This window comes from Emys orbicularis, chromosome 9, assembly GCF_028017835.1.
Source record: "Emys orbicularis isolate rEmyOrb1 chromosome 9, rEmyOrb1.hap1, whole genome shotgun sequence".
Classification (NCBI taxonomy): Eukaryota; Metazoa; Chordata; order Testudines; family Emydidae; genus Emys; species Emys orbicularis.
Window position 1 is genome coordinate 103,495,781 of NC_088691.1, and position 26,569 is coordinate 103,522,349.

The 26,569-nt window shown below is 45.1% G+C and overlaps 1 protein-coding gene across 1 annotated transcript in view; it reads left to right on the forward strand.

Moving 5' to 3' along the window:
- LPP (LIM domain containing preferred translocation partner in lipoma) overlaps positions 1-26,569 on the forward strand; it is a 437,929-nt gene that overhangs the window by 235,028 nt on the left and 176,332 nt on the right. The window contains exon 8 of the mRNA XM_065410339.1: positions 8,244-8,366. Coding sequence (XP_065266411.1) covers positions 8,244-8,366 — 123 coding nt within the window. The remainder of the gene's footprint in view (positions 1-8,243; positions 8,367-26,569) is intronic.

Sequence of the window (26,569 nt, forward strand, 5' to 3'; positions counted from 1 at the left end):
CCAGAAGGGCTCGTTAGATCAGTGGTTCTCAGCCAGGGGTCCAGGGCCCCCTGGGGGGCTGTGAGCAGGTTTCAGGGGGCTGCCAAGCAGGGCCGGCATTAGACTTGCTGGGGCCCAGGGCAGAAAGCCAAAGCCCCACTGCATCGGACTGAAGCCCGGGGCCCTGAGCCCTGTCACTCGGGACTGAAACCGAAGCCTGAGCAACTTAGCTTCATGGGGACCCCTGTGGTGTGGGACCCCAGGCAATTGTGTTGCTTGCTACTCCCTAATGCTGGCCCTGGCTTTTATATGCAGAAAAGCAGTTGTTGTGGGACAGTGGGCCTTGGAGGTTTTTATGTCATTTTGGGAGGGGGCCTTGGAAAGAAAAAGGTTGAGAACCCCTGCGTTAGATCCTGTTGTTTGACCTCCTGTATATCACGAGCCATTACATTTCACACAGTAACCTCTGTATTGAGCCCAATAACTTGTTTCACTAAAGCTTTTCTTCCAGGGAGCCATCCAGGCTTAATCTGAAGACATCAAGAGGTGGAGAATCTCCCGCTTTCCTTGGTAGTTTGTTCCAGTGGTTAATCACCCTTGCTCTTAACAATTTGTGCCAGGTTTTTAATTTGAATTCGTCTGGCTCCAGCTTCCAGCCATTCATTCTTGTCTTTCTCTGCTAGATTAAAGATGCCTTCAGTACAGAGGTTTTCAAACTGTGGGGTGTGCCCCCCTACGGGGGCACAGAAGAATTTGTTTTGAGGGGAGGGAGCAGTGATGGTGGCCCCGCGCAGTGGGACTCAGGGAGGGAGCACCACCTCCACCCCCGACTCACCTCAGTAGGCCACCCAGCCTTGCGTGTGTCTGTTTTTGTCTGGGTTGGGGGTGGGGGGTGCAACCAAAAATTGTAACTCAAAGAGGGGGCTCAGCTCAAAAAGGTTGAAAACCGCTATGCTAGTACCTGGTATTTTCTCCCCGTGAAGGTACTTGGACACAGTAATTAAGTCACCTCCCAGTCTTCTTTTTGATAAGCTAAACTGATTGAGCTCTTTAAGTCTTTCATTGCCAGGCATTTTATCCAGCTGTGAAATCATTTTTGTGGCTTTTTCTATCCCCTGTCCAAATTTCCAGCATCCTTTTTAAAAGGTGGATGCTAGAACTGTAGACTGTCTTTTAGTGTCAGTCCTGCCAATGCTGTATATCGAGACCAATCAACTCCCTGCTCCTGTGAACTAGTCCCTTGTTTATACATCGAAGGGTAGCATTAGCTCTTTTTTGACACAGCATCACACTGGGGAGTTCAAGTTGAGTTGCTTGTCCACTCTGCCCCCTAAATGCTTTTCATAGTCACTGTATAATGTAAGTGATTGGCTCTGTAAAAAATTACTGTGACTTCTCTGCTGATAGAATTTTGTTTGGAGGGACTTTTAAAATAAGGCTTGTTAAGCAGTTATACTGTATACAAGTTTCTTATCTTGACCCTTATCGGTTCGTAGCTCTGGACAAAAGATTATGGTTCTTCTTTCAAAAGTTTACAACTGAACAGTGACTTAATACAGCTTTGAAACTTTGCTTTGCAAAAGAAAAATGCTGCTTTCCCTTCATTTTTTAATAGTTTATGTTTAACACAGAACTGTGTATTTGCGCTTCCCCCCTCCTCCTCCCTCTCCCCCCCCCCCCCCGGGTCTCTGCTGCTACCTGATAGCATGCTTCCGGTTCCAATCGAGGTATATGGTTCACTGGTCAGTTCGTAACTCTGGTGCTCTGAACTCTGAGGTTCTACTGTACTATATTTATAGCATTTTGTGACTATATATATTGGAGGTAATTGGTTACTGTTTGGTTGTGGGTCCCATTAGAGGGGGATGCTGAAATAGCCAATATCTAGTTTTAGTTCCCAGTTATTCTGCAGGCAACATACTGTGCAGGGAACATTAACTCAACTTAATGGCTAATTAAACATTAATTTGTGATGAGACTGGAGCATATTTTAAGTTAGTGGGGGGAATGGGCAAGGAAATGGGAAACTTTAACAGTGGCCATAATTATCAATAATGAGCCCTAATGGGATTTTTATTAATGCAAAGGAAAAGGTTGTATTCCTTGCTCCTGTGAAGTTAGCTACAGTCACCAACAGTCTTGCTGGTTCAGGAGGGTTTTATGGCCGGCTGATGAACTTTGTCTCGCCCCATGAATAGAAAGGCGCGTCGTCCTGCAGAAGACGTAAAGAAAAAGTGACACATTCCATTTTCTATTGTATATTCTGCTGATGAACAAAAACGTTTTGCTAATTCAATTTAATTCCCAAGGACGAGCGGTTGTAATTCCACCCGGAGAACATTAAATTGCCTTAATGGAAAAATAAACTAGTTTTATTCCTCCCCATCCCATTTAGTTTTCAGACATCTTGATGTACCTTCTTAGTTTATTAATATACTTCTCCGCTCACTGCGGATTTTGCATCTGGTAGCACAGCGTACACAAGCATCCTGAAGTATTGGCAAACCCAATGTGCTGCTGGGTCTGTCAGATCCTCTGGCCAGTGTCAGATCCTTGGAAGCGCTTCTCTTTTTCTCCGTAGGCAGCAGCTTAACATGCTGCTCTCTCTCACTGAGCTAGGCCTCCAGAGGCAGTGAAGTGCGTGGCCCTCTAGTCTAAACCTATTGAAAATGCTGTCCTATGGTGGAAATTAGATCTAGCGAGATTTGAGCACTACTGAACCTTAATTCTAGTTCAGCCTTGAAATCTGAGCCCTAATCCAGCCCAGATTCCAGTGTTTGCGCCTGTTCACACTGTCCAGCCAACCCAGCTGTGGAAGAGCAAGACAGATACTGTTCTCTTCCAGGCATCTTCAGCACAGCTGTCACGCAAGCCCCGCTTCTATAAGTGGCATAAGAGAGACCGTGGCTTGATTTCCAGCTTCTCATATGGAGTTTGCTGGGCTGGCAGTTAGAAATCGTTTTGTGCAGCTTGTACACTGAGCAGTGTGCTCTGGAATCATTGAGCGAGAGCTGATACAGACCCTCTGCATTGTCATTTGTCGAATCACTTTTCGGAGCCTCATTGTGCCGCAAGGTGTCTCCTGCATTGTTTGTAGCTGCTGCCGCAGCCTCCTTCTCAAACTAGTTTTCTCCCCCAATAATGGTGCTCTTGCGGCCCCAAGCATGCCATTCCGAGTTTTGTTGTCTTCTGTAGACATGCTTCTGTACTGGTTCTATGGCAAACGCTCTGGATAATCCGTCTTCAGCACCCGGCCTAGCAGGTCAGTAGGAAACATGGTGGAAAGCACAGACTCCCTTTAGCTGAGCTCTACCGGTGAAGAGCGTTTCAAGGGCAGAAGCTTTCTTTCTCCTCCCTTGCTGGATACGCAGTCCTGAGTCCCCAGAGCCAAAAGCTTCTTTGGTGACCTCGGAAGCAACAACCAAACCGCACCTCGGATGCTTGCAGCGCAGGGGCGCAGTCCCTTAGTGTTAGGCCCAGAAGCTCCTTGGAAAGCAATGCAGTAGTGGGGGGCTCTCTGACATGCCGTTCTCCTTGCCATCTGCCATGGTGGCTCAGCTCCTTAACACATGAGGTAACTAACTGGCCAGTTTTGACAGGATCCGGGCACCATCTGTAGGTGTGGAAACGCAATGGCTCCTTGCCCACGAGTCGATCCTCATCGCAGCAAGCGATTTCAGCTCAAGGCCACTAATTGGCCATGGAATTACATCGGATGGTTATTTGGAGCTTGATAGCATGGACAGGCACTTCTGTCCTTCTAATGTGCTCCGTCAGGACCAGGAAACTTGAATATGGAAAACGAAAGAGACATTAGGGTGGCCTAGTGGACAGAGTACTGGCCGAGGCCTCAGGAAGACCAGGGTTCTGTTCCCAAATGACCTGCTTGTGTGCAAATCACTTCCTCTCTCTGTGCCCACTTTCCCTTCCCTCTCTTTTTGTCTGTTGTCAACTTAGACTGTAAACTCCTCAGGGCGTGACGGCCTCTTACTATACTTACAAACAGTGCCTAGCATGGGAAGGCCCCGATCTCCGGTGAGACCGACAGGTGCCACTGTGATACAGATCATGAATAATAAAGACTCTATGCCTTTTTCCCCCCTCCTTCTGTCTCACAAAAATGCCGGAAAGACTATGTGCCAGCCCTGTTGCCTATAGCATAGTGTGTATGCTAGGGATTTTATGGCATACACTGTGAATTATGGCCTGTCCATCAGAGATGCAGACTGGTGGACATTCAAGATGGTATTTCCATGAATTTGCCTGTATGACCTTGCCTGTAAATGTTTGACACTCTGCTGCTTCTGTGACCTGTGAGGGGCTTCTGATCTAGGCTTCTGGCTAGGGCTCGGTGGGGGAAGCTTCTGTGATGAGGAAGAGCCTAGTGGCCCTGATATGGTGGTTGCAGCCTGCCAGTTGCAGTCAGCCGGTTAGCTACATTGTCTATCAACTCACAAACCTATAAGGAAGAAGGTGGCTGTCAGGCAGCGTTCTGTGCCCTGACGCTTGCTGAATGGATCAGTATTGTGAACTACCAGGGGGGTATATTGCGCCACCAAGACCCAAAGACATCCCGTGGCATTGGGCGTGAATCCAGAATGCGGCTGAACCCAGCCGGCAGAGGAAAGGCACCGACAAACACATCCCGCATCCAGGGCGAGGTTGTAGGCTGCTCATTGAAGGTATAGAAGTAGCGCTGTCTTAGCCGTGCTTAGCAAATGATTCTATCACTCACCTGTCTGTATGCCACAGCTATACCACATAGCACCTACCATGCTGGGCATCTTCAGGCACCGCAGGTTAACTGGTTAATCCTCACAATGCAAGAAGCCCGTAAAAGGATTGTTATTTCCATTTTTATGGGGGAAACTGAGGCACAGAGAGCCAAGCTCTCACAGTAGGTTTGCACTGGAGCTGGGATTGGAACTCAGAAGCACATGGCTCCTAGTCCTGAGCCCCTAGTGCCGCCTCTGACTGTTGTTCCCTCTGCATCTTGAGAGGTTATATTTATGTCATGGGCCATACAGGGGGCAGAGATGCTAACGGGAGCCCTGCCAAGAGAGGCGTCTGGCACTGTTATTTGGCTGGTGCTCTTGTTATTATTCATTGGCTGTTTATGGGGCGAGCGGTAAAGTCCACCCACCGCCCAGAGAGACACTGGATGGAGCGCAGTGCCGAACGGTGTCCCGTCCCCCAGCCCCCTGCGCCTCTTTTCCATCCTTTGGAGGCACTTTCAACCAGGTTCGGCCGATGGAAGAATTTAGGGGGAGCTCAGCATCAGCCGAGCTCTACTCCCACTGATGTCAATGGGCGTTTTACCCATGACTTCTATGAGAGCAGAGCTAGGCCAATGCCAAGTGCTTTCGAACAGCTCATTCTTCACCTCGCATTGGTGTCTTTTGTTCCAAGAAAACCCAGCAAAATAAATCCGGTAACGTTGTTTCACCTGAGAGAGGGAGAGAGAGAGAAATCAAACCCTAACTTCTTTTTGCTTTTACCCTTCCTGTCATCACAAGACTAAAAAGGATAGTCCAGGGCTGGCTCCAGCCGGATGGAACAGCAGGGAAGTTCTGTTCTATTAGATCCCTGATTCAGCCACGTCTGTTGAAATCACGGCAGTCACATCTGCTGAAACCTCCCTTCATTTCGGATTTGTTTCAAAAGGCTCCATCTCGCCATTTTTAAAGGGCACTGCTGCTTTTCCAACCCATCCCTGATGCCTGGAACAGCGATTTCACATCAAATCTAGCCTCTTGGATCCCCACCCCGCACGCAGGAGTCATCTTTTGACTTCACATGCCTGTTTGGCAGGGCAGCCTTCCCTGAATTATTGTAATGTCTATGTGGGGATTTGAAACAAAACCTTTGCTCGTGTCTTTAGGTTTGGGGGGAATACCCAGTGGCGAATCTCCCAGGTGCTTTATTTTCCTTATGCCTTGGAGGATGCCTCTTTCTGCTGGTTTTCAGCGGCGGCTGTGGTGTCTCTCTGCACTGCGGATGGCTTTGGTAATCTCGGAAATGAGGGCTGAAGAACTGTATAGCCAGTGAGATGAGTTGCGAGGGGGTATGGTGTGGAAAGGATCCTTTGTCCGGCCGTGGTGTCATTGGAGAAACGTGGCACAAGAGATCAACACAGACGTCAAACTGGGCTGCGTCGAGTCTGAATCACTGGTGAAAATCTGTTGCGCTCGCTCCTTGTAGGTACAATAGGTGTTAAAAAGTCAGCCAGTTGGCATTTCCCCCAGAGTTAAATAGGAGGTAATTGTGGTGACTAGGGGGCATACCTGGGGAAGTGTATACATGCGAGGCACACGGTGCTTTGGACATGTGGGACTTTGGCTGCACGGGGGCTCTGTGCCACACACACACAAGCCCACTCCCATTTGAAAACCAAAAATAGAGAGATTGGGGGAGCAAACTAGGGACACAGGTTTCAACCCCATTGAAATGCATGGGATTGGCAGAGCCGTTTTGGAGGGACAGACTGCGGAAACTGATCTATATGTTGTGTGTGTATATACTGTATGTATTGAAGTAGCACCTACAGAGGCCAGCCAAGAGCAGGCGTGCAAAGCGCTGTACAGACATACAATACAAACATAAGAACGGCCCTACTGGGTCAGACCAAAGGTCCATCTAGCCCAGTATCCTGTCTTCCGACAGTGGCCAATGCCAGGTGCCCCAGAGGGAATGAACAGAACAGGTAATCATCAAGTGATCCATCCCCTGTCGCCCATTCCCAGCCTCTGGCAAACAGAGGCTAGGGACACCATCCTGGCTAATAGCCATTGGTGGACCTATTCTCCATGAATTTATCTAGTTCTTTTTTGAACCCTGTTATGAGAGAGAGTCCCTGCAACAAGGAGCTGACAGTCTAAACAGACAAGGCAGATGATTGGTGGGAGGGGAAAGAGAGTCACAGAACGGGGAAGTGACTTGACCAAGGTCACATAACAGGTCAGTGGCGGAGCTGGGAGTAGTCTTCAGGTCTCTGGACTCCTAGCTCAGTTCCCTCCCAACTGGACCACGATTATATATGAAATATCCCTCCTCTGTATGATCCCTAGTCTAACTTCTTTAGCTGTAGTTCTGTCTAAACCTAGTGCCAACTTGCCAGCCTGGCAGCTAGCTTCATTTCCTGCTCCTACCATCCCAGTCCAGGTGTGTGGTTTACCGGAGACTGCAGAGCTTTGCAGAGACGTGGGGCAGGTTGCGAGCTGGTGGGAGCAGGTGGAAGAGCTGGATGTGGTGCCCCTTACGTGAGATTGCACAGCCACCCCCAAAGCGCCTGGCTGGTCCGACAAGTACTGCCCAGCTGCCGGGCTTCTGTACCCTCTTCCTGCCTGACCCCACAGTGTGCATCTCCTGCTGTCTCCCCCTCAGAGCTCCTAAGGCCCCTTCCTTTTCACACACTGCTCCTCACTGTCCCCTCACTGGCGGGACCCGGCTGCTGCAGATGGAGACGACATTGACCTGTCCCAGTGCTCCGATATTGCAGGTCCCGTGTTTCTCAACACAACCACACCCACGCCACCCTCCGCCTTCTGGCCCGCCAGAAGCCGCTGTGCTATAGGAGGTGGCATTTTCCAGGTGAGATGTAAAAGAGGGATCCTGATCTCTCGTGGTCATTATAGATCCCATGGGCCTCAATGCAGGATTGTTAACACCATTGTCCTGTCCAGCTTCCCAATTGGGCAATGGCATTCTGTCTCCTCCAAATTCCCTTTGTGGTATCAATTGGATACCATGTTCTTCCTTCCATCTTGACCGTACCCATTGCTTTCGTGTTGTTCGGTGCTGTTAAATGACAGCCATTCCAGGGGTGGGGGACACGATTCCCTTGCAAAGACATTCCCAGATGCTCTTTTGAATGCCCATGCTCAAACCATCGCACCAGGCCTGCTGCTAAAGTATAGCTGCCTACTCATTTATGCAGCACCCTCCAAATTGATCTAAGATAATTTCATAATCCTTAAATGAACCTTTCAGAAACCATAGAGGAAAATGCAAATGACAGATTAAAAATCAGACTCAATCCTTTTGCAACTCAGTTGTTCCCCCTCCCCGTCGTCCGCTCCCTCTTTCCTATCCCCAGTCTGATTACGGTAGCCAGCTACAATATGTCAGCATGTTTATCTGTGCGTCACTTAGGGCTCTGGATTTGTTGCCAGGGTGTGAGAGTATCTCCATATGATGAAAACCAGAAACTGCATGCCGGATTGAGCCATCGAAAGAGTTTGAAATCTTGTTCCTTACTCGGCTAGGTAAATCCTGGTGAGAAGACGCTTGAAGAAAGACGATCCAGTTTAGATGCAGAAATCGACTCCTTGACCAGCATCCTGGCTGACTTGGAAAGCAGCTCCCCATACAAGCCACGGACTCAACAGGTTAGTGTTTGAGCCCCTTTTTAACTGTGTAAACTTGGAGTGAGAATTCGGGACTTTTGGATTCAACTTGCAAACCAGTGTGTATTCACTGGGAGTACGCAAGCCAGTTTGTGTCTTTATAGCATCCAGATGTACCTGACAAAGGGACAACAGGAGCAGTGGCTCTGGAAGGGGGACCTCTTCAGGCCCTACAGTGCAATTGAGCAGGTGTGTTTACGTGTCCGAGTGGAGCTGGCCAGAGGTGCCACCATAAAAATGGCATCCTGCGTCCCACGACTTTCTTTCAACAATAGCTGCTGAATTAAAAACATGCTCAAAAGCACGTTTTATCTGTCACTCCTGGCAGCCTGACCCTGCTGTCTGAATATCAAGCTGTGTTCTTTTCGCTTTGTTGTCTAATCAACGGCAAATCTATGATCTTCATGCTTGGATCATAGCACAGCTGTCAGTGTGGTTGATAAAGCAATAACACAGAATGGAACCTTGCTTCCTCCTCCATGTCTAGATCTGGGCTGCAGGGCTGATTTGTGTCCCTATGATTCTGGGGACACCTAGGAAGCAGATCTGTGCATGTTACACGATTTTTTTAGCACCTGAAAAATGACACAGTAATGGCATTTCAAGGGGATTGTTGATGTGGCATCCAAAGACATCCCAAACCCAATAGCCATCCAGTTGGACATCTCTTTTACTCTCTCTACTTACCGTTGCCATCATGTATTATGTATAGATGTGTTTCTACACATGTTTATGCAACTCTGTGTATACAATATATGTGTATATGGAGATATACGTATCTCATAGAGCTGGAAGGGACCCTGAAAGGTCATCGAGTCCAGCCCCCTGCCTTCACTAGCAGGACCAGGTACTGATTTTGCCCCAGATCCCTAAGTGGCCCCCTCAAAAATTGAACTCACAACCCTGGGTTTAGCAGGCCAATGCTCAAACCACTGAGCTATCCCTCCCCCCATGTTTAAGTGACAGTGACTCTGATTAACCCCACAAAAGTAAGAAGAATCAGAATTAGCTGATGCAAATGGTTGCACTGTGCGAGGTATTGGTCTGTATTCCGTTGCAATCATTTTAGGGTAGGGGCTCTGCCTCCTTACCCATTGCCGTTAACGACCTGGTAGAGTTAGGTCTATCCTTACAGAGGCGTATTGAGTAGACACTGCGCACACCCAGCTAACACCGGTGTAGATAGCAGCATAGAGGTGAGGCACAGCTTACGTGAGTGGACTGCCCATGCCTGAACGCCGGGGCATGTAACTTACATGGCTCTCGACACACCCAAGAAGTGCCTCCCATGTCTACACTACTGTGTATAGCAGTTTAGTGTCCTGCTGCCTCCCCCCCCCCGCTGTGGCCTTCGCCCGCTTCCTTCCCCTGCCGGAGGCTTTCACTGCCACATGGCGCTGCACGCACCCCATGCGCCGCCGCCAGTGTAGACAGGGTCTTTCAGAGCTAAAGTAATTTTACCATACGGGTGGAAGTTACAAAAGTGCTCAGTGCTGGCCTAACTTTGCTCCCACTGGAGTCAATGAGAGCGTTAACACTAACTTACTGGGAGCGGAGTGAGACCAACATTAAGTGCTCTTTAAAATCCCGCCCTTAGGGTCTGTTTGCAGAATTATGGGTGTCCTGGCTTTTTTGGTTGGTCTGGATCCTGAGATGACCTCATGAGACACGCGTCTCATTTTCATTGTAGCTGCATGGAGACAGCGCTCATATGTGTTTACTGCCCATCCTTTAGTTCAGGGGTTTTCAAACTGGGGGTCGGGACCCTGCATGGCGTTGTGAGCTTACTACATGGGGGGGTCACGAGCTGTCAGCCTCTACCCCAAACCCCACTTTGCTGCCATCATTGATAATGATGTTAAATATATTAAAAAGTGTTTTTAATTTATATGGGGGGGTTGCACTCAGAGGCTTGCTATGTGAAAGGGGTCACCAGTACAAAAGTTTGAGAACCGCTGCTTTAGTTCCTTGCAAACAATCTAATTCAGGGTACTCTACCTAAACTGTAGACATCATGACGTAATCATGGTTTTGGTCCTTTTTCTAATGTCAAGAGTTTCTTAAGATGAGTGATGGAAAGTTACAATGCTGCCTTTTGTAACTGGAGTTGTGTTCATGCTCTAGTATTCTGTATCAAATAGTTTGTATTTCTTTTGTTTTTTATTAGGGGTTTTTTTTGGGGGGGGGAGAGGGGGAGGGTTGGGAAACACTTTCTGGGGTTGAAACAATGTAAGAGGTTTACTCTTGTCCCAGTATATCCTTCCTCTGGACTCTGAAATAGTGTGAAAAGACTATGATCTTGCATTATTTTATTCCCATATTTTAAATAGGTCCTGGTGGTAGAAATCCCAAATTCAGATGCCACCCTATACAGGTTTATTTGGGGTTCTGTAGCATTCGAATACACAGCCCTAGTTGCAATGGAAGCCATGTAACTTATTCCAGTTTATAAAGTCGGCAGCCCTGAGATCCTGTATCTCATTGGTAGTGTGTATAAACTCGCATTTTTCATTTGCAACTAGTGCACAATTTTCTGCCTGTGATTACGGTGAGTGGCTCTGTAGATTTGTCTCTTGGAGTGTGTCTTCACTGCACCGTTAACCCGGGCTTTTACTGGCCTGGCGATGGTGAGTTGGTGCCTGAGCTCCACTTTAACTCAAGCTGGAGCCTGCCCACTTTTGTGGCAAGGACATATGCAAAATCACTCAAGTGCTGATAGTCCTCCAGTGGCTTCCCACAATTCCCCCAAAGGACAGATAAGTTCTTTTTGCAATTGACGCAAATGATTGGGAAGGAATCCTAGAGTGTATCAGCACAAGGAACCACGGGACATGCCCTCAGACACACACAGGTGAGTGCAGAAACAATGAGGACACACTACCCCAGGTAGAACTCTTCTGGGGGGATGCTCGCCCAGAGGGTAGGCTCACCTGGGTTTTTAGACCTGGGTGCCAATCACCTAGACTAACTGTGCAGTGAAAACGGGCCCTTCAACTCTAGGAATGCCGGGGTGATCTTGCGTAGTGTGTTTGCTACTACAGCTAGGCACAAACAGGGTGGGTTAGAAGCAACGTTTCAGCTTTGATATGGAGCGACCCTTCTTTTGTTCATTTTACATTACACTTTTCAGTATTTATTAGTTAATGTAATTGTGTCCTGTGAAAAATACAATTACGCCAACTATTAACAACAGCTGCAAGAAAAAGAAAATGCTGGAGTTGAATGTGTCATCTGCTGTAATCAAAAGGTACATGAGTAAATCCTCCAAGGGCGGAAACATAATGCAAGCCTTTGATGTTTGTCTTTATTTGATCTGCAGTAAGTATAAAAAAAACTAGTGACTCACTTGATAGCCTATAGTAGGATAATAGCCCAGGCTGCTAACTGTGAGGCAGCTCATCAGTAAAGCAACGAAGGCTCAAACCTTCACTTACCATCTCAAATGTGCCAGGATAATGGAAGTAGCTAGGAAAAGGGAATTAGGGGTGTCTACATGGGTCCAGTTATACTGGTATAATTAAACCACTATAGTTGGACTATATAACGCTGCAGTGGGGGACACCCATTCAGGTATAAGAGTGGGTTTTTTTCATCTTAGTTTAAACCACTTCCAAAGAAGCATAACCTAAACTGGAAAAAGGCCCTTTTATACTGGAATAAGAGCATCCACAATGGAGGTTATACTGGTATAACAATAATAGTTTAAATTCACACCCTACCTTATACCGGCATGACTTCCTGTGTAGACAAGCCCTCAGTCTTCTGTGCAAGTTTCTGATTTCAGAGGGACATCGTGAGTAATGGCGGCAGAATCTGGCCCTAACTATGTAACAAAGGTTAATCTCCTGTCGCATGGAATTCCCGTTCAAAAAGCACCCGTGGGAGACACCCTTACATGCAAATCTGTAAGGTGTTTGACTTGGTACCGCACAACATTTTGATTAAAACACCTAGAACGATATAAAATTAACATGCACGCATTAAAGGCTTTAAAAATTGGCTAACAGATAGGTCTTGAAATATAATTGTAAAATGGAAATCGATGTCAAGTGGGTGTGTTTCCAGTGGGGTCCTGCAGGGGCCAGTTCTTTGCACTACGGTATTTAACATTTGTATCAATAACCTGGAAGAAAACAAAGTTAGCAGAGGACACTAAAATTGGTGGAGTGGTAAATAATGAAGAGGACAAGCCGCTGATTTAGAGTGATCTGGATTGCTTGGTAAACTGGGTGCAAGCGTAGATTAATAGATTTCAAGACCAGAAGGGACCAGTCTGACCTCCAGTATAACACAGGCCGCACTTTTCACCCAAATTAATTCCTAGAGCGTAACTTTTAGAAAAATTCCAATCTTGATTTAAAAATTACCAGTGATGGAGAGTTCACCAGGACCCTTTGTGAATTGTTTTAATGGTTAATTACTCTTGCTGTCAAAAATTTGCATCTTATTTCCAGTCTGAATTTGTGTAGCTTCAACCTATACCCAGAATGTCTTGCATCTGAAGAAGTGAGGTTCTTACCCACGAAAGCTTATGCTCCCAATACTTCTGTTAGTCTTAAAGGTGCCACAGGACCCTCTGTTGCTTTTTACAGATTCAGACTAACACGGCTACCCCTCTGATACTTAACCTATACCCATGATACCTTTCTCTGCTAGATTGAAGAGCTCATTGTTGAATATTTCCCCCATAAATACCTATAGATTGCAATCAAGTCAGCCCTAACCCTTCCCTTAGTTAAGCGAAATAGATTGAACTCTTTGAGTCTATCGCTATAAGACATGCTTTCTAATCCTTAGTCATTCTTGTAGCTCTTCTCTGAATCCTCTCAGATATAGCAACATCCCTCTTGAATTGTGTGTTCCAGAACTGGACACAGGGTTCCAGCAGCAGTCGCACCAGTTCAAATAGAGAAATCTTTACTCCTACTTCAGTTTCCCCTGTTTATTTCTCCCATTAGCTCTTTTGGCCTCAGCATCACACTGGGAGCTCACATTCGGCTTATCCACTGCTGCCCCCAAATCTTTGTCAGCGTCACTGCTTCCCAGGATAGAATGTATGGCTAGGACATCCTGTACATATGGCTACACCCTTTGTTCCTAGATGTATACATTTGCATGTAGCCTATTCAAATGCATATCGTTTGCTTGCGCCCAGTTTACTAAGTGATCCAGATTGCACTGTATCATTGATCTGTCCTCTTCGTTACTGACCACCCCAATTTTTATGTCATTTGTGGCAAAATTTATTAGGGATGATTTTGTTTTCTTCCAGGTCATTGATAAAAATGTAAAATAACATAGTGCAAAGAACTGATAACTGTGGGATCCCACTGGAAACACACCTGCTTGATCACAAGTCCCCGTTTACAATGACATTTTGCAACCTATCAGTTAGCCAGTTTTTAATCCATTTAATGTGTGCTGTGTTAATTTATATTTGTTCTAGTTTTTTAATCAAAATGTCATGAGGTACCAAGACACAAACCTTACAGAAGTCTGAGTATATTATATTAACACAATCTCATAAAAAAAAAAGATAGGTTAGTTTGACAGGATCTATTTTCCATAAACCCATGTTGATTTGCATTAATTACATTACCCTCTTTATTAGTCGAGTTCTGAATCAGCTGCTGTGTTATATTGCTCGGGATGAATGTCAGGCCTACAGGCCTATAATTACCTAAGACTTCCCATTTACCCTTTTTTTTTTAAATTGGCAAAACATTAGCATTCTTCCAGTCTGCTGGAACTCCCCCGCAAGTCTTGTTGACAATCAACATTAATGATACAGCTCTTGGATGTAAGTTATCTGAACCTGCTGAATTAAAATTGTCTGACTTTTGTAGCTTCTGTTTAACATTCTCCAGAGATACTAGTTGAATGAAAAGCCTGTCATCACATGTGATGAGACAATATCTTCTGTTTTTTTCCCCAAAAAGGGAACAGAAATATTTATTGAACACTTCTGCCTTTTCTACATTATTATTGATAATTCTACCACTTCCATTTAGTAATGGACCAGTACCATTGTCAGGATTCTCTTTGTTACTAATATATTTTTAAAACTCCTTATTATCCTTAACTCTGCTGACCGTAGATTTTTCCTTGTCCCTTTGCTTCCCTTATCAATTTTCTCTATATAAACAATACACATTTAACACAAATGAATGTACACATCTAGGAACAAAGAACGTAGGCCCTACTTACAGGATGGGGGACTCTGTCCTGGGAAGCAGTGACTCTGAAAAAGATATGAGGGCCATTTGCTGAACATGAGTTCCCAGTGCAATGCTGTGGTCAAAAGAGCTAATGTAATACTGAGATGCATAAACAGGAATATCCAGAATAAGAGTAGAGAGGTCATTTTACCTCTCTATTTGACAGTAATGTGACTGCTACAAGGAATAGCTTCATACAAGGAATACAAGCTTCATACAGTAGCTTCATACAAGGAATACTTTCATTTGATGTGCTTTGAGCCAAATCTTGATCCTGTTGAAGTGGACAGCATGGCTTCTATTGATGTCGGTAGGAGCAAGATTTGACTCTTAGGTTGGTGACTCTTAAAGTAACGCTCAGTTGTAGTGAGCACATCAACAGCTTGTGGGCATCAATACTGGTATGTCCTCAGAGTTTTGATTCGGCTGGCATGCAGGGGTAGCCCACATCAGCACTTCTCTGGTGGTGAATTTTAAGCTCTGGTTTAAAAAAAATCAACTAACTCTTATCGTCTGAAAAGTGGCCATATTCAGGGCTGTCTTAATGAGTATGCTGGCTAAAAATGGCCTGAAAAAATAGCTTTTACAAAGGTGTGAATTACCCCCATTCATCCCAATGAGGTGTTGATTCTGAAACCTAATGATAATGATTTAACTGCTTGTAATTTTTAGCAGCAACATCCAACTTCCCTGGAATTATAGATGGAGCATGATGTTGTGGGTGAAGGATGAGTACCACCACTCTATGCCAATAGCCCCAGATCTGTATCTGGCCTAATAGTAAACCCCCACATCGATTTTTTTTTTTTTAAATACAGAAGAAAAAGAGAATCTCTTAAAATTTTTAGCAGGGATGTTGCCTTGCCTCTAATGCCCTGGGAGCTATTTGCGGGAAATTCAGGCAGTCCTGAAATTCCTATCTCCAAATGCAGAATTGCATCAATCACTTGAACTGCTTGTTTGGCAGGTGCTTTGATATGTGTCCCAGAGTTAACACTCTCCAGGGGCTTTGCTGTTGCCATAGTTGTCATTCCAGCATCTACGTTTTCCCTGCGCACCGAGACACGTCTGCAGATTATTATGCATGGGGCAGGTATGTTCACAGGTACCTTGGGTGTATGTATGAATTTTCAGACAGTACTTTCAGCCCTGTGTATATTTGGATCATGGCATATCTCTAGAGGAGAGAAAGTCTTCCTTTGCTCATGAACTCCAGCCAGAGCCAGCTAGCTAACTGACGCTGTTCTGATTAGCAGATGCTTGAAGCTGCCGCATCTGTTGGTATGTATTAGAAGTTAATCCTTTTGATAAGAGCATGTCTGTTAAGATTTTTTAATTTTTTTCCCCCATATCCCAGATTATCAGATTGTCACAGATGAACCAGATAAGAGTGACCTTTACGTAGTATTATTCCCTCCTGTTGTACTGTTGCCAATGTGACAATAAAGTACCTCTATCCCATCTATTATTTTTTTTCAAATGCAAAATCAGGTTCACAAACCCCTCCCCCCCCTCACCCTCCCCCTGCCCCCCCCCCCGCTTGTGAAATAGCATTTCATGCCTCATATCCGCTTCATTTTTGCATACGTGTTTGGTTACAGATTCAGATGAAGCCGAGTGTATAATATATTGTGTTTTATAATCTATGCTGTCATCTCAAATTTTGTATGTGGATAAGGATAAATATTGACTTTGGGAGCTGTGATAAAAAGTAAATGGTACCTCATAAATTATTATTTTTTTAACTTCTGCATTCATTATTATTTTGTTGTGAATGGTTTAAGAGCATGTCCCTTACCTTTTTAAGCAGCTCAAGGTATCCCGTATATTGTCAAATTTTGTTTCATAGCTTTTATTTTTCAGTGGCACCAGTGTACTCTTCATGAGCCCCTTAGGAAATGAGTCACTCATTACTCCAGCGTAGGTTTTCGTGATATGCCATTTCATTAATAACACTGAAATCTCTCTCACCCTGAAGGTGCTCATAGGGCTTCATAAACGATGTACGCACAATGCCATCGAAATGCAGCCACCTCTGGGGTGGAGGGCAGCAGATAGCCAGTGCACAACCCACTATTTTATTTCCTTTTAGGGGCTGTTGCATCTGAGTGTCTCATATACATTAATAAATTTACCCTCCCGACGTCCCTGTGAGGTAGGGAAGTAATGTTCCAGTTTTGCACATGGGGAAACTGGGCACAGAAATTATGTAATTTGCCCAAGTTCACACAGTGAATCAGTCGCCATTGGAACTGAAACCAGCTCTCCAGAGTCCCAGTCTGTTAACTCTACGCTTATATTTCCTCCCACCGCACATTGCATGAGAGGAGGAGGAGGAGAGATTTTGGCTAAGGACACCCGGAAAAAACCTGGGACCTGTGGTAGAGCAGGAAACTGCACCCCCATCTCACACATTCCAGACTGGACCGTCTGTCCTCTCACTCTCCTCCCCGACAGTATCTTCATCTACCGTAAACCCCTCCCCTGCCCCCTCACTTGATAGATGGTGGAGCGGTCCTGGTTTCAGCTGAGGTGAAGGGAATGCAGAAGAGATGGAATCAGAGCAATAAAAGAGAATAAGAGCCAATCAGCCAACTGTGCAGTTCTTCCACCAGACCGTGCTATCTCTTGCATAAATATACATGATACATTTATAGCCTGAGCGCATATCAGAATTGTTACATGAGGTTCCCAGTCCAAAACAGTTAACAGTTAAAGTATGAGGCGAATGCAACTGTGGACAGTTTTAAGGGGCTGTCTGAATTTTTTTTTTTGGTCATTGATTGCCTTTTGCTTGCCTGCCTACAACCTATTGAGATATGACTGCAGAGCTGAGCTGCCTTGTGTCTTTCTGTATATTAAAGCTGCATAGACTAATAGACTTAAAAAAATGACACAGGAAACTTATGAATCGATGGATCCTCACTGTAGCTCTTCTAATAACTGTAAATTATTCCGGTCTGCTAGACGTTTCATTGTACTAGAGAGAGAGGAAGTTGTTTCCTTCACTCAGACTTTGTATTGCAGCAAAATTGAACGAGAGGATATATATAATTTGGCTTGGAAGTCGTTCTGATTTTCACAGCCTAGCGTTGTCACCTTTTGTTCCATAAAACAGGCTCAGTGACATAGCCTACAAGCTTAAGTTAGCATGTATTATTACCATATTGTGTTTCAATAGGGAGCAAACTTCTAAGTGGAGGAGACAGACCTTGAAAGGGGGAAAATATTCTATCCAAGCAAACCTACTTCACAGCTAAAAGCCAGCACTCCAATTCCCTGTCATTTCTACATGAAATCAATAATGCTTTGGTCCAGCAAGTATCAATGTCTTATCTTTGAAATCCGTGGGAGAAATGGCTCTGCCCAGAAGATGAGATTTTGAAACTGTTGTTGAAATAGCTCTGTCACTGTTTGCAGTCTGAGATGTAGTTTTATTTTAGTCTCAGACAGTCTCTGGTTTCCAGACCACTCTATCAAAGTTTCACCTAGGAGTGTGTCTTAGGACACTGAACCAGATAACATTGTAGGTATGTAGGAAGGCATATACAGCTGGCAGCATGATTTGTGGATTTTTCATAGCTTTTCAGGCCAGGTGTTACTAAAATAATCTAATCGGCCCACCCCTTTTGCAGAATACATGCCAGAGACCATCACCTAATGATGTGGGGGGAAGGGATAGCTCAGTGGTTTGAGCATTGGCCTGCTAAACCCAGGGTTGTGAGTTCAATCCTTAAGGGGGCCATTTAGGGACCTGGGGCAAAAATCTGTCTGGGGATTGGTCCTGCTTTGAGCAGGGGGTTGGACTAGATCCCTCCTGAGGTCCCTTCCAACCCTGATATTCTATGATTCCTGAATCCAACCCATAACTTGTGGTTGAGCTAGAGTTTATATTTGGGCTGGGAAATGGAGAAGCTTCAGAAGATACCAGGATATGTTTCTCTCAACTTGGAGTGATTTCCAAGCAGCAGATTAATTAGCACGTTGCTGTCATTAGAAATCCTTCGCCATGGAGAAATATCATGGTCGTCACAAATCTGGCACACCAACCGCCATTCAGACCTTCATGGTGACAGGGAGGATGTTTTTAATTCCCTGTTCCAAAAACACTAACACTGTAGCTAATGGGGAGGCTCTCCTAGTAATACAGGGTCTTTGAGACACAGGAGAGCAGTTCTGAATCCATCCAGCAGAGGGCAATAATACACATGCATAATGGCCAGTTAGTGACATGATCATCAATGGCGGGAAAAGAAGATTTGGTGTTATTGACACCTTGCTATAAGAGAAGGCTATACGACAGCTTTGTATTTTATGAGGGATATCAGTAAGCTCAGGATCATCTTCTCATAGCTTTGGAAATGATCATCAACATGGCCGCAATGAACTGTGGGGATTCTCTGAGAACAGCACTGGATCGCCAGCCAGGGAGATATTGCACATATTGTACCTAACTATATTTAGGTTCTCCACAAACATTTAACACGATTTCACATCAGAGGCTAATGTCCAAAGTGGAGGGCTGAAGCAATTTGGTTAAGAGGGTCAGAACATTTCCAGGAGGCCCCAAGAACAAAGAGCAGCCACTTTCTAAATTAACCCTTTCCATTTAAAGAGAGCAGTGTGAGAAACGGCAGAGAATATGCATTAACTGAAGCCTTCTTCTAGGTGTAGTCTCACCTCCATGGAGTCGGCTCTTCGAGTCTGGCTTCTCCATTCCAGTCTGTCTTGAAGCAGTTCCTCAGAGACTCCACAGCTAATCGGATCCTTTTATATGACATCCATCCATCTAGTTTTGGGTCTTCCAGCCCTTCTCTTACCTTCCACTTCTAAGTTTAACACCCTGTTTCCTGTATATTCTTTTGATCTTCTTTTTACATGTCCAGCTATCTAAGCCTGGATCCCCTCTGCTTTTATACAATTGGTGCCACCTTCACACTTCCCCTGATTTGTTCGTTCTGAACATGGTCCATCCTTATAACTCCAAGCATCCATCTTAACATTTTCATTTCTACTCTGTTCAAGATCTGTTCCTATCTCTTCCTCAGTGCCCAGCACTTGGAGCCATACAAAAGTACAGGCCTAATTACTGCCTTGTAGGTCTTACTTTTCAATTTGATAGGCATTCCCCTATTGTAGATCATTCCACTCACTTTTCTCTGTGCCTTTCCTGTTCTGTTTATGCATGAATTGAATTATTTGCACAGTATTTTAGGGTTGGTGGATCTCACAGGGCTGAGATTAGGAGCAGAGCAAGCTATGATTTCAGGACCCCTCAACAAGGTTTTGCAACAAATGAGCTAAAATGAAGGTTAATTTCTTTTCTCAAAAGATTTTAGTGGCACATAATTGGCACGACTCACATAACTTACTCATGGCTTTGCCAATGTTGTAATGTGGTGATCCCTAACTAGTGGCAATAAAATTTTAGTGAGCACGCTGCCATTATATGTTACACATACTTGAGTGTGAGTTCACATTACGTGTGTGTGGTTTTGTGTATGAAATCCCCCATGCGTGTGGGTATATGGATCACAGTTTAGTTTGGCATAGCATCTTTCCTACGGGTCATATTATAAAACACTTTACAGTTACTGTAAATACTATAATTGCTGAATTGAACTAGATAATAAGAGAAAAGGGAGATGTATGAATATACATAGGCAAGAAAGAAAAAACATTTTCAGGCAGAATCTGAAATGAGGTGGACATTTGGTGAGTAGGGCTTGCAGAAAGGTGGCCTGGATGATGGGAGCTGCAGAGGAGAAGGCACTTGAGCCCAAAAATGCACAGATAGCTTAATATGTCTCTTCCATTTGCACTTTAAGTCCCCTAGCCCTCTTCCCCCCAAGGAGTAAAGCTAAATTACGCCCTATAATACACTCTTTGGTGCTTTCTCCTGTCAAGTTTTAAATAATTCAAATGAAGGGGCTTCCACTGTTTCCCTTGGGAGACTGCTCCAGATTGTAATGGATACCTCTGTTAGGAATCTTTATTGATAGTCAACTTCAGTATTTCTTTGCTTAATTGAATCCCATTGTTCTTCATTATAGTTCCTGGCGCTTGCCCTCTCTCTCACACACATACACACGCTCTGCAAGGAGCTTTACATTCTCTACTACAAGGCTGTAATAAAAGCACTGACAGCCTGGATCTGTAATATGCCTGACCTGACAATTAAGCAAACTTACGGCTGTGTCAGACTGCCAGATGGATCATCGACTCACAATGTAACGTGTGTTGCTTCTGAATGTACTGGAGTGCTGCTTCCTATTTTATGTTTGCTGAGTCTGAGAGACAGGGAGAAGAGCAGTTTTATTGAACTAAACCCACTCATTTCGAGTGTGTTTAAGGACAGTGAGATGTGACAGATCAAATAAAATCATAGTCTGTGTTTATTTTAATTTTAAATAATAGGGGAAAGAGAGACGTAATATTTAAATCCATAGATTCAAAAGGCCTCTGGTCTTAAAGAAATAGTCAAATCCTGCAGGACCTTACTTGGCTTTTCTTCAGACAAAAGGACCTGCAACAGTGGGCTGCCCCTTTAAGAGCCAGGGGGTCAGTAAACCCTGTTAGATTATCAGACCCAGCTGGGAAGGATCAGATGATCCTGGGTAGACAGACTCATGCTAGAGGGGCTCCAGCTAGCATGCTAAAAATAGTTGTGTGGACATTGCAGCTTGGGCTAGCTACCTGAGCACAACCCCCTCTCCCCTGACCCCCTAGGCTTGCGCTTGGGTGCCTAGCCCTGGTCGTGCTGGGGCTGCGTCGTCCACACTGCTATTTAGTGCTATAGTGCGAGCCCCTCTAGCGCGAGTGTGTCTGCCCGGGCTGGGAGGCTGTCTCCCTGCTGCAGTGTAGACGGTCCCTAGGTGGCTGAGGCAGCTCAAGGAGATATAGGTGGAAGATGGACTCTTGTAGTAGGGTGATTGAAGGGAAGGCTGTGTCCTCCTTTATGCACAGTCAACCTGTGGAACTCCTTGCCTGAGGAGGTTGTGAAGGCTAGGACTATAACAAGGTTTAAAAGAGAACTAGATAAATTCATGGAGGTTAAGTCCATTAATGGCTATTAGCCAGGATGGGTAAGGAATGGTGTCCCTAGCCTCTGTTTGTCATAGGGTGGAGATGGATGGCAGGCGAGAGCTCACTTGATCATTACCTGTTAGGTTCACTCCCTCTGGGACCCCTGGCATTGGCCACTGTCAGCAGACAGGATCCGGGGCTAGATGGACCTTTGGTCTGACCCAGCATGTTCTTATGTTCTCCTTTCAGCTGCGAGATAGGCCAGGGGAAAAGCCTCTAGGAGCTGTACCCCAGGGTGGGCAAGGGAACTGCTTCTGTTTTGGTGCTTTGCCTAAGTTTTATGAATAAAACTGTGCCCTGAACGAGTCTTGGATGTGGCCATGTGTCCTCCTTGGGCAGTGGAGACGGAGCAGCGGGCTGTGCTCCCCAAGAAGTTAAAGGGAGCTTTGCCTGGGTAAAGAATGTAGGGTTTGGGCCGGTAACGGTGAGCACCAATAATGTACAGCATTGCCCTTCCTAATCATTGCATCGGAAACTTGCAAAGGAACTTAAGATCTATGGAAGGACAGGAATGTTTGTCATCAAATAGTCGGCACCTTGCACGTGAGTTTCCGTTCACTAATGTCAATACCATCTTGGTGCTTAGGAAGGAAGGAAGGATGGATGGCCGGCCTTGTGGTTAAGGCTCTGCCTTAGCACTCAGGAGATCTGGGTTCAGGTCCCTGCTCTGTTACAGACCATCTGTGGGTGCATCTACACAGCAATAAAGCCGCTGCGGGAGCACGTCTCAGAGCCTGGGTCAACTGATTCAGGCTTGCGCTATGGCTCTAAAAATAGCAGCAGCGACGTTCCCACTCAGGTTGGAGCCCGGGCTCCGAGACCTGGCAAGGGAGGAGGATCTCAGAGCTCAAGCTGACCTGCTATTCAGGGCAGGGACTGTCTCTCACTGTGCGTATGTGCAGCGCCCAGGGGGATCTGCTCGCATTAGAGGGTCTCAAGGCACTGCTATAATCCTACTAGTACGTATCTGGCCCTCTTGAGCCCCGGTCTCCCTCTTGGTTCCTCTCCGAGGAACCCTCAGCTCCACAGGCTTCATCCCACCTAAGTTAGGCTCATATGCAATATCAGCTGCTTTGCAGCCTCTCTTTGCGTCTCCCAAAAGCTTGTGCTATGTGTGGGCCTGCACAGCTGTCCTGCCACTTCATTTATAGTTACATATTTAAATAGGCCTGGCTAACGATTAATACAACCATCCACTGCCTTTTGTCTCTCTGACGTGTGGGACTTCCCAAGGCACTGTTGGTGACTTCCAAGCTGGTGTCTCCTTTGGATTGCCTCGGGGTCTCTGCCGTTCCTGAGAAATCCAGACCTGGTCCTGCAAATATTGACACACTCGAGGAGAACTTTGTACACATGAGCAGTCCCACTGAACCGAATTAACGGGGCTACTCGCATGCATGGATCTGTAGGACCGAGGCCCAAGGCTGCAGGTTGAGCAGATTGGGAAGAGTGTCTTGTAGGTGTTTTGTCTTCTGTTGTGACATTTCTCTCACACCCTTTCAGTTCTGGCTGCTGTAAAGCACACGCAGGATTTTGTCAGAGCCCATATCTGCTTCTGGCCTGGCTATGTAAATGAGAGTGTCAGAGCTGTGCTTGCTGGACTCTTATATTAATGCTTTTGAAAGGCCAGCCCGCTGGCCTGTTATATTCTGCAGCTGAACTTGCTGGGATGTATTCGGTCCTTAGGGGGCCTCAGTAAAGTACATTTTGCTCCATCCCCCATTTTTACATCCCCTACCTTCAGGAGCAGCAGTGACGGAAGTTTGTCATCTAGGGAAATACCCTACCTGGAAGCATGACTCATCTCAGGTCCTGTTTCTCAGTATCTGTCTATCAGGCACCACTGTATCTAATCCTGAAATTAAGCACATTTCTGTGCAATATCTATTCCTTTCTGAGCACTCGTGGTGGTTGAACTACAAAAATGGGGACTTCCAGCTTTCACTGCTTGACCGTCACACCTGAATCAACTCTTGGACATTATATAATTTATTATTATTATTTATTATTTACAAATATTTGATCATCTAGAAGCAATGGAGGAGGATGACGATTTGCGCTAGCTGTGTTTTTTGTAATTATGCTCAGTCTGATTCAATATCCGGCTTTTTATGTTGGAGCAGTCTTTCTGGATCACCGTTAATCTCAAAGGGTTTTGAAAACATTAATGACTGAAGCATGACACCGCTTTCTGGTGAGGCTTTTGTATGTTGACACCTCATGTTTTCTAAAGACAATGTCCACAGGCAGTAGTTCATGGCTACCAGCTTGAAATAGGATGAGAGGCACCTGGTTGTATTTTAGACGGCATTAAGATGCACATCAGACTGGACAATTGTAGCAAGGATCTGGGAGTCATATTTTGTTAATGTTCTGTTCCTGACTGTAGCTCAAATGCAGTGAGATCATGGGCAAGTTTCTTAAACTCTCTGGGGCATGGTTTCTCCTCTGAGAAATGAGGATGATGATAATTACCTACCTCCTATGAACTTTAGGGTGATGGTTGGAAAACACTTCAAAAGCCTAGAATGAAAGACGTCATGAAAGCACAAAATATCCTTTATTTAGGTCAGCCTACATAAAATCCGACTCTTGTGGGGGGAAATTAGTAGATAAGTTACTTTTTTTTTTTAAGAACTGACCCTTGAATTTGTGTCAGTGAAATCAGAACCAGGCTCTGAGATCAATTATTTAATATTTTATGCCATTGATTGTGTGAAGTTAACTTGATTGCATGTTCTGTGGAGAGAGAGAGAGTTAAAACTGGGGCACTTCAGAGATTCATACTCTATATTTGATTTGATAAATATATTAGCAGGTTGGAGGATCTTAGATTTTGTGCTGTCTTATAATAGCTAGAAGTGCAATGAATTAGCGAAATATATACATACTTTTGACTGTTAAAGGAAAAAGTAAAGATTTGGGATACTTCATGTCGAAATAACTAGCATTTCTCTCGTTCTCTCTCTCTCATCAGGAACCAAACATTCTCTGTATTGTTTTGTGGCTGTAGCAGGGAGGCCTGGAGAGAGAGAGAGAAAGCTCATGTATAGAAAGCATTGTGTCATGGGGGAGAGAGCCCAACAAAGCTAATTATATAGACACTCCCACTCTATTACCCTTGAAAGAAATTGAGCCCAACATTCTGCTCTTAAGCTTGTTAAACGATTCTTTTTGGGTGCAAGGATCTTATTTAGGAAATGAAATAGCTCCACTATGTAATCAGAGCAGGAATTGGAGCAAATCATTGTATTTACCCATTTGATTAGGTATTAAAACAGCTACTTAAGTCCCCATTTAAAATCTGCTTAGCAATTGCACAGTGGTGCTAACTGGAGGCCTTAATTAGAAGAGGAAAAGATTATAATAGTCTAATATACTTTTTTTAAAATGGTGTGGCTCTTTTCTCTCGTTGTTCAGTCCAGCTTCTGTCTGCTCCCGTGTGATTCTCATGATGGGGGTGGCAGAAAAGGGTAGGAGAATCCTGCTGCAGCAGTGAGATTCGAACCTTTCCACACCAGCTGGTTAGCCTAGACTAGTGCTGAAAGACACTGCACCTCCAAAAAGGAGGTGTAAGCACCATTGCCTTGGAGGCATTGCAGCCACTGGTATACGCTGCCTACCAGTCCCACCTCCCCAGCTGTGGTTACCAAACCACCACGTAGCCCTCAGTTCACATTGCTTAGCAGTGGGAATATTAATCTCTCTCCCATCAATCTGTCACCCTTCTGTGCATGATACACCCACAAGGGTACCCTGTCTTCCCTGTAACATTAATCTCCTCATCGCCATTGATCTGTCCGCAAAGGCTTGGAGATGTGCAGTTACTGAAGGTTTCGTTTCCCACCTTTATTCACAATGCAAGGGAGTTTAAGAGCAGAGTAGACATCCCAAAGGCAGCAGGCTCTCCACCCAGTGGGGTTGTGGTACCAAACAGCCACCATGGTAGTGTTTTCAAGTATATAATATGCTATAGAGAGACTAAATAACGGCCAAAATAATGCAGCTCTTGTTGATCAGGCCAGTTTACTACAGCAAAGCAAAGTCAGTTATGGGAAGAAGACTTGGGCCATGTCTGGACAGCAATGACAGACACCCAGCAAGTGTTAATTTTGCTAGTCACCCTTACTGGCCACAAAATGTCAATAAAGGAGTAACTGGAAAAGAGCGGTGCTGAGGACTAAGACAATCATTCATTCATTCTTATGCTGTCTGTTGTGAATCACTAAATAAATAAACCTGGTTTGTTTGCTTTGGGCTGGTGTCTTTTAGCATTCCAAGTGTAATGTACAGCAGGGTTGTCAGTCAGTCTACTGAATTTCTTACCATTATTGAGTCTGATGATAATTCCTTTTATCTCATTGATTTGAGGAGCATAAGGGCTAAAAATACTGTAATTGGAGGATCCATATTCATTATTCAGATTAGATTTATTTACACTGGAAGCTCTTTGAGTAAAGGACTGTCTGTACAGTGCCTAGCACAAAGGGGTTCTGGTCCATGACTGGAGCCTTCTATGGTCACAGAAATAATACTACTAATAATTAATAGGAGCAGGGAAGCTTGGTGAAAAGAGCTACTAGCTGCTGCCAATTTGAAGGAGTTCATCCTTTTACAATTGTTCGCAAAGGAGGGCAACTCATTTGGATAACAGCAAATCCATCCCAGTTGCCCCACCCGAGACAGATGCTTCCAAAAGTGACCTGCTGACAAATATTTTTCATTCAAAAGAACAATCCTGGCACCGTAAAAAGCTGTACCCTTTACAATGCCTGGCCAGATGCAAATCAGGAGGCACTCCGTTCAGTTCCTCCTCATCCCCTGTAGGTGGTGCCTGTCAGCATGGGGTGCTGGTACCCCTGTTTGGCCGCTGTGAAGATG